The sequence below is a fragment of the Mus caroli genome, unplaced genomic scaffold, assembly GCF_978045245.1.
Source record: "Mus caroli unplaced genomic scaffold, Mus_caroli_1 scaffold_1, whole genome shotgun sequence".
Classification (NCBI taxonomy): domain Eukaryota; kingdom Metazoa; phylum Chordata; class Mammalia; order Rodentia; family Muridae; genus Mus; species Mus caroli.
The window spans coordinates 182809790-182823602 of NW_028227256.1; the positions used below are offsets into that span (position 1 = coordinate 182809790).

Genomic DNA, 13813 nt, shown 5'->3' on the forward strand with positions numbered 1-13813 from the left:
GGGTTGAGGGCACGGAAGACGACTAAGAAGACAGCGCAGGAAGGACACACTACTCCGTCAGATCCTGAGTAGCGTTCACTAGTGTCTAGTGTGGAGTCCTGTGCCAAGGCTGACCTGCAAATACAGGGCAGACACAGAAGACCTAGCTGAGGTAGCTTGGAGAGGCCCAACTGTCCTGGTCAAGCTGTCACGGACAGTGACTCTTCCCCAAGCCTGTTTCCCAGGTCCAAAGGGTCTCTGTAAAGGGAAAGAATGCTAGTGAAGGTTTTCCATGGGCGGTGGGCGGCGGCAGCGACAGAGCAGTCTGCAGGATTTCAAGTCTGGGATGTTCATGGCACAGAGGCTCCAAGTCTACAAGTTGAACAAGCTGACCTTCCACTAAACCCTCCTCAGGGTTGGGTGGCTTCTGGACTAGTTCTTGCTAAGGATATTGGGACCCTCTACTCTCTGTCCAGCCCTCTCCCTTTCTAAATACATGCGGCTCTGCCTCCTGCCCTGTCCCCTCCTCCTTCTCAGCACTGTGACTCCAGCAGCCCTTGCCTTCGGTTCTCCTCAGTCACATGACTGGGAGAAGCTGTAGCTTCTACTGCGCTTGCTTTTACCTCTGTGCCCTGCTCCCTCTGGGCTGAGTCCTCCAGAGCAGGGCTCGCTCGGGTTTCATTGCTTTTGTCTCCTAACCATTTTCAATTATGATGAAGTGAATAGAAAAGGCAATAGAAGAAAACCTCTTTCAGGCAGTGCAAGCTGCACCTCTGACCCCAGAGGAAGGCAGCCATGCTAACCCTGTCACCATGACCTTTCCCAACAGGTCATGAAGATCCTGGGCAGTGCCTAGGCTGTTTACTCCTTAGCCTGAGCAGATAAGAGGGCCAAGGCACCAAGGGCACCGTGGGGGCTCGCCTATTGTTTGGGTGTGTCTGGTCTTTGATTTCCACGTGGTATCCAGTCTCCATGGCTAGCCACACAGAGCTGGGAAAATGGAGGGAAGAAGGTGGATTCTTCCTTAGCCCCTTTCATCTGGGAGCCCCAGGTGCCTCATGCAGCTCCTGGGTAGCCTCCAAACCAGCCAAGGGCCTGGCATTCTCTATTGCTGTCTCTGCTCGTGAAAAGACAGTCATCACTTTTGCCTCTCTACTTGCTGAAGCCACTGGCTACAATCCCTCACAATGTCTACAATGAAAGGCGGACCTGTGCAGTCTCCATGGGCACACGAACCAGTGCTTTTTGAGTGGATGCCTGAAGCAGGAAGGTTGGGGAAGTATCCCCGGGCCTTAAACTAGAAACGCTCTAAGAACACGTGGTCGGTGTTGAGAGATCAGGAGGTGAATTAGAAACAATCTCCCCTCATAAACTCATCACACTGGTAATAAATGAAAATGGACTTTGGTTCATTAAATCATTAATAAACTATAGAAAATATTAATTTAGGAAATATACAGAAGCAACACTGGTATGCACCCCATTTGAATGAGGAAGAGAGTTGACAACAGGCAAGTCTAGAACAAGGCTAAAGTCTGACAATGGTTACAGCATAACCTCTCAACTTTAGCTCTAGGGCCTCTAAACTAAACTGTTTAATAATGGACGCCCATAAGAACAGCGACTCACAAACTGCGTATGAAGTACCTTACAGATGATGCACACTAGAAAACTGAGCGCGCTGATTTCTAACAGGGCAAGCTTTTCTGTGGTGAGTAAACAATAGAGACAGTGCACAACGAATCGGCTCTTGATGTGGCCTAGGTTTAGTAACACGAGACAGAAAACTGAAGGGCAGAAAGCTGAAAGCTCTCTTTCTGCCCATACCTGATTTCAACAAGAAAGCACCTCACAGAAGTGCGTTTAGTAGGCCACTTTATTTAATTACACTTAATTTATTACGATATTCAGATTTTAATAATCTATCAATTATAAACCCCAGTGAAAGTTCAGCTAGCAAACTTCTACCTTCCTGATGACAAGCAACGATTTTTGAAAGTCAATCATTTAATAACTAAAACAAAATGTTTCCAAAACTCAATTATGATTTTAGAAATGACACACCACCCACTCTAAAGTTCAGGTAAAGAAAGAAGAGCTGTGAAATGTCACATGCTGGACGTAGCCACTGCAATAATTGCAACTGTGGTCAAGGCTGGCCCTGCCAACAGTCAGCTATGGGTAGGGAGTGGGCTCAACCGGCCCTGCCCTTCTCTGCTAAGCTATTGGCAGGGCCTGGAAGAGCTAAGTCACTGTCCCATTGGTAAGCCCATACGCTCTGTAGTACAGTTCTAAACCCATGGTCACAAAGGCAGCCCTAGTTAAAACTCTTGAGTTATCACACAAAATGACTTCAGTATGGAAAAGATTTTGTTGGGAGCAGGGGAGTTGGCAGGGGCGGGAGGGAGATTGGAAAGGGCTGGAAGTGAGAGTAATTAGGATGCATTATACACACACATGAGATTTTCAAAGAACAAATTAAATTTAAAAATTTGAAGCAAAAGACTTGGAAACAAAAATTGTATACATTTTTAAGTGTGCAGGAGAAGTGTCTCATAAATGACACATTTTAGGTTCATAAAAATCACATGCAGCTTATCCAAAACCCCCATTCCTGGCTCCTTTCTCTCTCGGTTGAAGAGGCAAGAGAATGTGAAGCCTCCTGGGGAGCAGGAAACGCATACTTTAATGCATTGTGAAACTGGAAGAAAAAGAAGCATCCAAAGGCAAAACAAAAACAAACAAACATTTTTAAAAGAAACAAAGAAAGACAGAGCAGTGGGAAGTAAGCACAGAAGACAGAACTGCCCTGAGGGCAGACTCTGAGCCTTGCACCCTCCATGAGGCCAGACTCCTTGACTGAACAAGAGTGTCCCTGGTCCACAGGTTCTCAGTTCCCACAGAGCAGATGCAGGCCTCTGTAGAAAGTCATTCCTCAACCCCCAAGTTTCACACACATAAAATTAGGCAAACAGGAATTTTTGTCATCCAAAAAGGAGACGGAAAAACAACAATAAAATCAAAAACAAAAAACGAACAAACGAACAAAAACAAACCAGAAACAAAACCACCAGAGTAACAGGCATACATGGGTACAAATAATAAATAAATGTTCAGGAGCTTCAGATGACAGAATTTCCAGAAACAGAATGTAAATGCCTAGATATCAAATGTTTAATAAAATGAAATCATAAAAAGTAAGCAATGACTAAGAGACTATTTCAAAGACAGAATACTTTAAGGAAAATCTTAGATCTTTCAGAAATTACAAATACAAGCAATGAGATTAAAATTAAGCAGATGAGGAAAGGGAGACTGGGATGTGGGTCAATACTCTGACGGGGACGGCTGGAGGACTGGGCTCAGATGCTGACAGAATGTAGTATACTGCGGATGTCTCTGTGAAAATTAATGAAGCACACAGGACAAGAACAACAGAGAAAAGGACAAACAGGTCTGACAAAATAATTTAAAATAGTATCAGTCATTATTCCATTATGCAAAGGATCAAACACTTCAATAAAAGACAGATCCAACCAAATGCTGTTGCTAAAAGCCCTGCTTTACCTTTAAGAATTTGTAGGCTGAAAGTCAGAGAAAGATATCCCACTTAATCAGTGACTTGAAGAGAACTGGGTTAGCCATATTTATATCAGATGAAATAGAACTGAAATGTAAAAACCTGCCATAAAGACAAAGAAAGGGCATCACATAATGACAGAAGGATCACATATAGAAGACATGACAATTGCAAATATAAATGTGCTCAACAGCAGGAGACCTAAGTGTATGAAGTAAACATTGACAGGGCCAGAGACAAAAACAGGCAGCAACACAATAGTAACAGATTTCAATATTCTACATGCAGTAATGGATACGGCATCCAGACAGAAAATCAACAAGGAAATGATGACTTGAACACATCACAGACCAAATGGATATATCAAAAGCATTTCACCCTGACGTGGGGGGAACCCACCAATAACCCCTAACAATGGGGCTAAGGTTGGAGACTTGTAACTTTGAGACTAGCCTTGGCTACATGGTGAGAATCTGCCTCAAAAAAAAAAAGAGAAAAAAGAAAAAAAAAGAAAAGAAAACGAAAAAAACCAAAAAGAGAAAAAAGAAAAACGTTCCCCATATCCAACAACTGCCATCATTCATTAAGAACACACAGAACACTCTTCATGATAAATAACATTCTAACACACACACATACACCAAAGCACAAATTTAAGATTTATATCATGGGCTGGAGAGATGGCTCAGCGGTTAAGAGCACTGACTGCCCTTCAGAGGTCCTGAGTTCAATTCTTAGCAACCACATGGTGGCTCACAGCCATCTGTAATGGGATACGATGCACTCTTCTAGTGTGTGTCTGAAGACAGCTGCAATGTATTCATATAAATAAAAAATAAATAAATCCTTTAAAATTAAGAAAATAAAATGAACCAAAAAAAAGATTGATATCCTATCATACCATGTATTTTTCCAGCTCTAAGTGTGTGAAAGAAAAATAGAGGACAGAAGATGCAGTACAACACTCAACAAACTGGGAGGAAAGGAGATTGTATCAGTGTAATATAGACCACTCATGAAAAGCCCACGGTTCACATCACAGTTAATGGCAGAACAGAACATTTTTTTTTAAGATCAGAACTGCGGCAAATGACCACCCTCACCTTTTCTGTTCAATACATGCCTGGAACTCTCAACCAAACAACAAGAAAGAAGGTGTTCACACTAGGAAGGAGGGAACAGAAATACATTTGTAGATACGACAATCTTATGTGCAACCCTCCACATGTGTCCTAAAATAACCTGTTAAACTTAATATACAAATCCAAAAGCCTCCAGGATCCAAACTCAATACACACACACACACACACACACACACTCACACACACATGCATGTACACAATCAGATTGTGTTTATCACTAACAAGAAACTATCTGGAAAAAAAAAAGACAATTTTTAAAATACCAAAATAATGAAATATTTTGGAATAAACAACCAAAGAAGCAACATATTGCTGAAAGAAATTAAAGAGAAAAAAAAGGAAAGGTAGCCCATGTTCATAGATTAGAAAAATTAATACTGTCAAAATGTCCATAAGTACCTAAACCAGTCTGCAGATCCATTGTAATCCCTGTCAAATTTCAACTGCATGATTTTGTAGAAATAGAAAACCAACCGCAGACTCATAAAGGACTCTGAGTCTCCCAAACAGTCAACAATAAACGAACAAGACTGCGCGTCACCCTACAACAGACATGAAAAGGTTCAAAATAGATTAAAGATTTAACTACAACACTCAAGCTGGAGAACTCCTAGAAGAACCGTCAGAAACAAAGCTCATGACACAGGCTTAGCAATGCTTTACTGTGTGTGACTGCAGCTCAGGCAGCTAAGTCAAAGTGGATAAAGAAAAAGAGAACAAAGACTCCAGAGAAGGTAGAGCGAGGAGGCCCTAGCGAATGGGAGACACACATATCACCTGGAAACACTATCCAAACATCATATTGGGAAATCCATACATTTCAATAGCAAATATGTAAATAACCTGAGTTTAGAATATGCACAGGATTTAATCGATATTTTCCCAAAGACTACAAACAAATGATCAACAGGTATTGGTATGTATGTATGTGTATGTATGTGTATGTATATGTGCATGTGTGTGTGTGTATATATATGTGTGTGTGTGTGTGTGTGTGTGTGTATCAACAAAAAAAACAAAAAAATCAGGGTCAACATAGCTAATCATAAAGAAAACACCAGAATCTCATCAAAGAACCACTTGTCAGGGTGGCTACTATTGAGCAATGTTTGTTTGTTTGCTTGTTTGTTTATCTGTTTGTAGTTCTGAGAACTGCAATGAACTACATCCCTACCCAGGATTGTTATTGTCAAAACCAAAATAACAAGAGTTGCCAGAATTTTGAGTTGAAATATGGAAACCAGAACTTGTGCACTGTTGTGGAAGATGTAAAACGTTGGAGTGTCTATGAAAAACAATATGGACGTTCCTTTGCAAATTGAGATTATAACAACATGTAACCAATCGACTCCACTTCTTGGTATTCATAAGAAAATTGAAGTTAGGATCTCCAAGAGATATTTTCATTCCAGTGTTTCTTGAAACCTTTACTCTAGTAGTAGGAACATGCTAAATATGCATCAACAGACGAATGGATAAATAAAACATACTATATACTCACAACCAAAATATTATTAACTCATAAAAGGAAATATATTTTGTCATATTGAAACACAAATGAGCTTTATGGACACTATGCAAAAAGAAATACAATTTCAAAATGATAAATACTACATGACTCCATTTGTATGAGTAAAGCAGTTAAAATCATCAAAGCAACACTGGTGTTTTCCAGGGACTGGAGGAAAGACAGAGAAGGCAGTCATCAGCCAAGAAGTGCAAAATTTCAGTTGTACAACATAAAATTACTAGGTATTTGCTCTAACACACTGTTTACAGGTAACAATACTATACTACATACCTAAAGATACCACATACCACAAAAGCATATCTCTCCAATGAAAAGTGTTTTTTAAACACAATTTAAAAGAATAAGTCAACAGATGGGTTGGGAGACATTTAAATGCAACTGAAAACAGACATAGCTAAACATTGCAGAGTAACTGCATTGCAGATTGTACTACAGACTGTACTACAAAGAAGCAATGAGGTAGGAAAGAAACAATGAATCAGGGTTAAGACATATGGAGGGCAGAGTCAAGGCTTAGCATAGCTAACCAAGTATCAGGGAGGCTGGAGAGAAAAGGGCCAAGATGCAAAGAAACCACAGTGGTTGAAACTGATGAAAGTCAGGAATCTACAGGAGGCAGCGTGTAACAATTAAACAGCTCATCGCTTAGAAAAACAATGAACTAGTAAGAAATATGAAGATATGAAAGATCTCAGAGAGCCAAGGTCTACGTAAGCCAATCGAGTATAAACAAGGAAGATACAAGGGAACCAGAAGGAAGACAGTGATAAGAAATATAATAGTTGAGAGGCACCCAGAAGTTATGAAAACATGAATTCATAAATACAAAGAACAAACACCTAAACACACTACAGTAAAACTCCAACACCAAAAAAAAAGGCGTCCTTAATGAGACAGACACCAATAGAAATGCTAATATGGAAGGTCCAACCCTAAACAAAGGACTACAGACAACTAAGGAATGCTGAGAGAGGGAGAAACATATTCCCCAGAGCAGAGCCCCCAAATGCTATTCAATACCAAAAGGCCAGCATCATATAGATGCAAGCAACACAAAATGGACTGAGAAAGTTGTAGTTATATATTTGGACACAAACACAAAGAGAGAGAGACAGAAAGAGAGAGACGGAGACAGAGAAAGGTAGGTAGGTAAATGGATTGTTGGTTTAATTTTTTAAGGGGTCAGAAAACAGCACCCCATTGTCTACTGAACACACTGTTTCTGGTTGAAATCATCTGATAACTGACAAGCTAGCTTTTCTCTTTTCTTTTATTATTAAAACATAATTATTTTATATTTATATCAATATTTATATGTGCATTATATTAATTTATATTATATTAATATAAAATAGAATATAAGATATTCTATTCATATTTATATTTTAAATTTATAATCAAGGCCAGCCTGGTCTATGTAAGGAGTTTCAGGACTGCTGGGGCTACATAGCAAGACTCTGTCTTGACAAAACAAAACTACAAGTGGCTATCACTAACCAAAAGAACTTTTTTCTCCTTTTGAGACAGGGTCTTAACCTACAGTTCAAGGTAGGCTCAAACTTGGGATTCTCCTGCCTCAGCATCCTGAGTGCTAAGATTACAAGCATTTGACACCATGCCCAGCCTCACCAAAAGAACTTCCAAGGATGTTCATCAGGAAAAAGAAAAAAAACGCTCCAAAGGCAAGCCTCAGATAGACAGAATGAGGATTATTATTTGGGAAAGTATTTGTAAAATAGTTAATTCTGAAAGCACACGGAGACTTTCAGAAAATAAAGAAGAAACAAGAAGGCTAATGGGATGGCTAAAGGGCAGGTAACCAATACTGGCAATCTAGTCCCTGGGACTCACAGCGGGAGAGAGAGAACTAATTCCTTAAAGTTGTCCTCTGACCTCCACATGCATGCCCAAGGCACTCCCCGCCACACACACACACACACACACACACTCCACATGCATGCCCAAGGCACTCCCCCCCCCCACACACACACACTCCACATGCATGCCCAAGGCACTCCCCCCCCCACACACACACACACACTCCACATGCATGCCCAAGGCACTCCCCGCCACACACACACACACACACACACACACTCCACATGCATGCCCAAGGCACTCCCCCCCACACACACACACACACACTCCACATGCAGGCCCAAGGCACTCCCCGCCACACACACACACACACACTCCACATGCATGCCCAAGGCACTCCCCGCCACACACACACACACACACACACACACACACACACACACTCCACATGCATGCCCAAGGCACTCCCCCCCCCCACACACACACACACACACTCCACATGCAGGCCCAAGGCACTTCACACACACACACACACACACTCCACATGCAGGCCCAAGGCACTCACACACACACACACACACACACTCCACATGCAGGCCCAAGGCACCCACACACACACACACACACTCCACATGCAGGCCCAAGGCACTCACACACACACACACACACACACACACACTCCACATGCAGGCCCAAGGCACTCACACACACACACACACACACACACTCCACATGCAGGCCCAAGGCACTCACACACACACACACTCCACATGCATGCCCAAGGCACTTCCCACACACACACACACACACACACACTCCACATGCAGGCCCAAGGCACTCACACACACACACACACACTCCACATGCATGCCCAAGGCACTCCCCCGCCCCCCCCCACACACACACTCAAGTAAACGCAAACAAAACAAACCAAGAAGATTGAATTATAACACCAAGAGAAATGACAATGTTAATGGTATTTACTTCCCCAGTGGACTGTCTGGGCACCCACTCTGGAGATTTGACTCTGACCAGGGCTCAGCTACAAAAGCAGCCATCTCAGAGGTCTTGTCAAATGCCAGCAAGCCAAGCCACAAAGGATTGGTAAGTGTTTGATAAAGGGGAAAGGGCAGGGACTCCAGGAGACTGAAGGAGTGAATAAAAGCATAGCCTGTTCTTCCTCTGTAAGGTACACATGTGTTCATCTTACATCTCTAAACCCAAACCAAATAAACCACCTCCTAGAAGCAAGAGTGACAGTTTACGAGTTCAGAAACCCAGTGTGACCTTGGGCAGGTCTCTTGACTCTCTGAAGCCTTCAGCCTTGGGTGGTATATGTAATGGCTACCTTTGCATATATCACACATGTGCTCTGATGATAAATGTACTGACTCAGGAAGGGAATGTTACCGCACTGACAGCACAGGAGACAGACCAGGCAACGAGTGCACTGCCACACAACAGGTACAAGAACTCACGCAGGGAGCAGAGCCAAGGGGAGTGTGAAAGCATACAACCCACTTGCTTTTCCATCTACACCTAAAGACCGTCGCCATGACCAACCTGCCGCTGGCCTCCTAAGTTACTAGAGCAGCTTCTTACGGTTGCCACACGAACGTAAGAGGTTTATTAAAGGTTTTTGAACTTAGCCAAATTTATAATTTTAAGACATCCCAAGAAATAAACACACTGACTTCCCTCATGCTGATCTCTAATAAGGAATACAGCCTTGTTTTTCAATACAGAAAATCAGCCGGAGCATTGCTGACCCACCAGCAGGAGTGTCAGCAAAGGTTTTCCAAAACACCTACAAAATTGTTTCATTGAAGAAAGAGACATATTTAGTAATATATTTTAGTATAACTCCTATATCCATACTGGCACTATCCAAGAATGGCCTGATAATAAAAAAAAAAAAAAGAAGAGAAGGAAAACAAGTTTTTCAAACATTTTTATTTTCCTAGACTTACTCGTTACAACATAAGGTGAAACGCATTTTACAGGGATTCTATACTTTTGTAACGTGTCTCTTCTTCTTCACTAGGCAGTGTTTACTGCCTTAAGAGCTCATCACTGTTTCCTGGCATATTTACTCAGTTGAGGCCTGTCAACCAGGCACACACAAACCTTTATCTATGAGCACTCCTGCAGGGAAGACCACACTGAATGTTCCCAAAGGACAACTCTGTCTCTGCTCTCATAGGTGACACAGCAGGGTCACACACTCCTGGGAGTGTATGTTGTGTGTGTATGTATACATTCATACATATATGTATATATGTGCGTATATATATATGTATATATGTGTATATATGCGTATAGATATACAATGTTTACTTTATGATTAAGAAATGTTTACATTACCTGCAAATAACAATACAATACTGTTTTTTAATCACTGTGTTTGTTTATTTTAATTTCTAAGAGTAATAGTGTTTTGGCTACTATCTTTACAAGGAAAAGATCTAAAAGTCACACGAAGTAAACATTTTTTCATAGATATTTTTAAAATATGTCAATATTTTTGTATGGATGTTCTTGGTAAGTGTGGATATACTTTAAAAATGTCCTGTGTGATTACAAATAAATGCACATTTTGGCTACCGTGCTGGCATTAATTCATGCACTGACAAACGAGCTAGTAACTCTGTTTCACTGATGGGAGGTAGGCACCATGGATAATGCTATTTAAGACTCCAGTGGTCATTTAACAGCCGCCAGCGGTGGCCTCTTCAATAAACACCTGGAACACTTACAAAGCCAGGTTAGCCCTAGCTATCCTCAGACTTCTACTGTACACTACCTGGGGCTGCATTGACATCCCCTGTCAGCTCTGAGTGGGGAGAGGCCTCGTCTAAAGCCTTTCTGCATTCCCTTCCAGGTCAAAATCAGAGTTAAGTGCATACTCATCGATTAATTAACAGCCGCAGCAGAGGGGGTGCTTTCCACAGCAACGAGGAGATAATCAGGACAGAGTAGATAAAGTAAGCTAAATGCAGGGACAGTTACGTTGTACCAGAGTAGAAACAAGACCACGCAGAGACTCCGAAAGAACATGCTCAGACACAAAGCACGTGAGTTTACACAGCACAACCGTCCTCGGAAGGTTCGACGAGATGTACAACCTCTGACTGCCTGGCTCTAAAGCGCCCTGGCTGTGCTTCTGCTCTTGCATGGGAAGCTGCGTGTGGTACAATTCCTTGCTGCCTATTCCTATAAAGCCATCCCGTGTCTGTATAAAGAGCCCTATCCACACACGCCTAAACAAGAGGCCGAGCAGTCAAACCCCAGGACACAGCCAAGCCACAGGGCCTCTCCACCTTAGGTTAACACACAGAATTCTGACCCTAAAACAAAGGTCATCTTCCGCTTGACTCCTCACGGTCACTCTTAAATGACAGGATGTTCTTAATGATAAACCTTTACCGTTGAAAATCTACCGCCACCAAATTCTTTACCCTTTCCTCCAACCTCCTTTTAGCCTTTCAGTGAAAATTATGCAGCCGTGTCATCTCTAAGACAACAGTCACGGTGCGAACTGAGCAACAAGGTACGACGGTGGTGACAGCCCTGGTGTCTTCATCCTTTCAAGTGTAGGACACAGGAGAGGACAAAGCATTCCCATACAATTTCCTAGTTCTTCTCACAATGGTCTCTGTAGAATTGTGTTCTTATCCCTTCAAATGAATATATTACATGCAAACCTTATTCTCTAGATAAAACACCCATGTTTGTGCCTCATTTGCCCCTTCGAAAAGTGAGCCTGCCTGTCTCCCCTCCCCTATCTTTTGTCTCAGACCACCAAAGCACTTGAGTATTTTTACTTTACAATCCCTATGAAGTCACTGGTACATTAAGCACTGGAGGGCCGATGAGGGGCGTAGACAGCCAGAGAGCTCTCTGGTCGGCCACGCAAAGCCTAGAACCCCCTAGCTCCTTAAAACTTGTCAGCAATCAGACCAGACCCTCTGGAGTCTCCCGGCCCCTTGGCAGGTCGTGGAGGATTTTAAAAACAACAGTGACAGAAAGCCACCTTTCCTGCAAAGGAACCTGCACCCACATATAAACACAATCGTCCGTCTCGGAAGATGAAATTACAATTGGCCTTTCTCTTGGTTTGTTCGACTTCAAATACCACGAGTGAACATCTCAATCTTGATTTAAAAAAAAAAAAATTAAACCAAACAAAACTAAACAAAGAAGCTCCTGAGGGCAATTTGATCAGACACAGAAAAATCCTGCCTTCAAAGAAATGTGCCTTGTGACACTCCGAGGAGAAGTACTTAAAACCTGTCCCTGAGTCACGAACACTGGATTGAGGAAGAGAAGAAGCCAGCTGGCTTCCTGGGGCTCTTAAACCTTTTCTTTCTCACCTTGGGGCTACAGAAGCTGTAAGTGAAATCTTCCACTCTTCACTGAGAGTATTGCAGTGACATAAAGTCACACACACACACACACACACCCCTCTACTTCACTGCCCTCTTTATTCCTTATTTTAGGTGCCCGTGCCCCCCCCCCCAGTGTGGACCTGATGTTACAAAAAGCAAAGTCATGGGGCAATGCGGGGGTGGGGTGGGGTGTGTGTTTGCAAAGGACTCCAAAAAATCCAGAAAAGCAAAGGGCTGAAAGATCCCAGGACAGCCGAGGTGTAAGAGGCTCGGCTGGCTCGTGGGCTGCAGCCAAGCAAGCATCCATTCACTCGAGTGGGGGGCTGGGGGCGCGACCATAATGTTGGGGTGCTCACGAAGCCACCCTGGACGCCCACCCTCTGCCCTCCATCACCCTCCGCATCCCCTCAGGCAGGACCCCCTCCGAGCAGAGGGCCGCCCCGGGGCTCCCCGTGTAGGGACGGGAAGGACGGGGAGGGGGGTCAGGCCGGGCTCGCCCAGGTAGCCGCGCCGGAGGCTCGAGAGACTCACGTTCTCCGTGTCCCGCTCGTTCACCGTAGGCAATGGCGTCCGCGCCGACATCTTGCGCGGGCGGCGGGGTCGAGCGGGGGGTCCGGCGGGTCGCGGGCCGCGGAGGGCTTCGGCGAGGGCGGGCGCGCGCGAGCAGGCCGCGCCGGGGAGCGCGCGGCTCCCGCAGGCCGCGGGGCGGGAAGGCGGGCGAGGACGCGGGGACCAAGCCGCGGGGACGCCGGTCGGGCGCGGAGGGCCGCGGCGGGCTGAGTGGAGAGCGGGCGCCCCGGAGCTGCCTCAGCGCGGCGCCCGGCGAGCGCGGCCCTGACAGCGCCTCCCGCACGCCGCCTCAGGTGAGCGCCGCCGCCGCCGCCGCCGTCGCCGCCGCCGCTGCCGCATCCGCGCCGGGCCCCGCGGCCCCGAGCCCGCGCGCCGCTCCGCGCCGTCCCCGCCGCGATCAGCCGGAGCCCTCGGCGGCCGGAGCCGGTGCGCGCGGAGCGGCGGGCGCGGCACGGCACGCAGCGCCCCGAGGCTCTTGGCGGCCGCCGCCGGGTGGGCGGGCGCCAGCCGAGGGGCCTCTCCATTCATTCCCTCATTAGGGATGCGGGGCCGCCTCCGCCCGCCGGGCCGGATTTCATTAGTGACTCGCCCCACCCGCGGATCTGCCTGTCCCCTCAGAACCTCCGGCGGGCGTCCTGCGATTTGATGTTGATTCTTGTATGGCTTTTAAACCGGCACTGGGGACACATGGAGTTCGTGCGAATACAGAACGATCCCCCTCCTTCCTCCTTTTTTTATGTATTTTTTTTATTTGTTTCACTGGAGGGAGCATCCATCCTACTCTCCACTTGGCCCATCCTTAAAT

At 44.9% G+C, this 13813-nt stretch overlaps 1 protein-coding gene across 2 annotated transcripts in view; it reads right to left on the reverse strand.

Annotated features, from left to right (window-relative positions):
- The window catches only part of Mark1 (microtubule affinity regulating kinase 1), a 108628-nt gene extending 95245 nt beyond the window's left edge, over nucleotides 1-13383 (reverse strand). For both annotated transcript variants that reach the window (XM_021178001.2, XM_021178077.2), the window contains exon 1: nucleotides 12970-13383. In XM_021178001.2, coding sequence (XP_021033660.1) covers nucleotides 12970-13020 — 51 coding nt within the window. In that variant the 5' untranslated portion in view covers nucleotides 13021-13383. The remainder of the gene's footprint in view (nucleotides 1-12969) is intronic.
- Nucleotides 13384-13813: the final 430 nt, after the last annotated feature.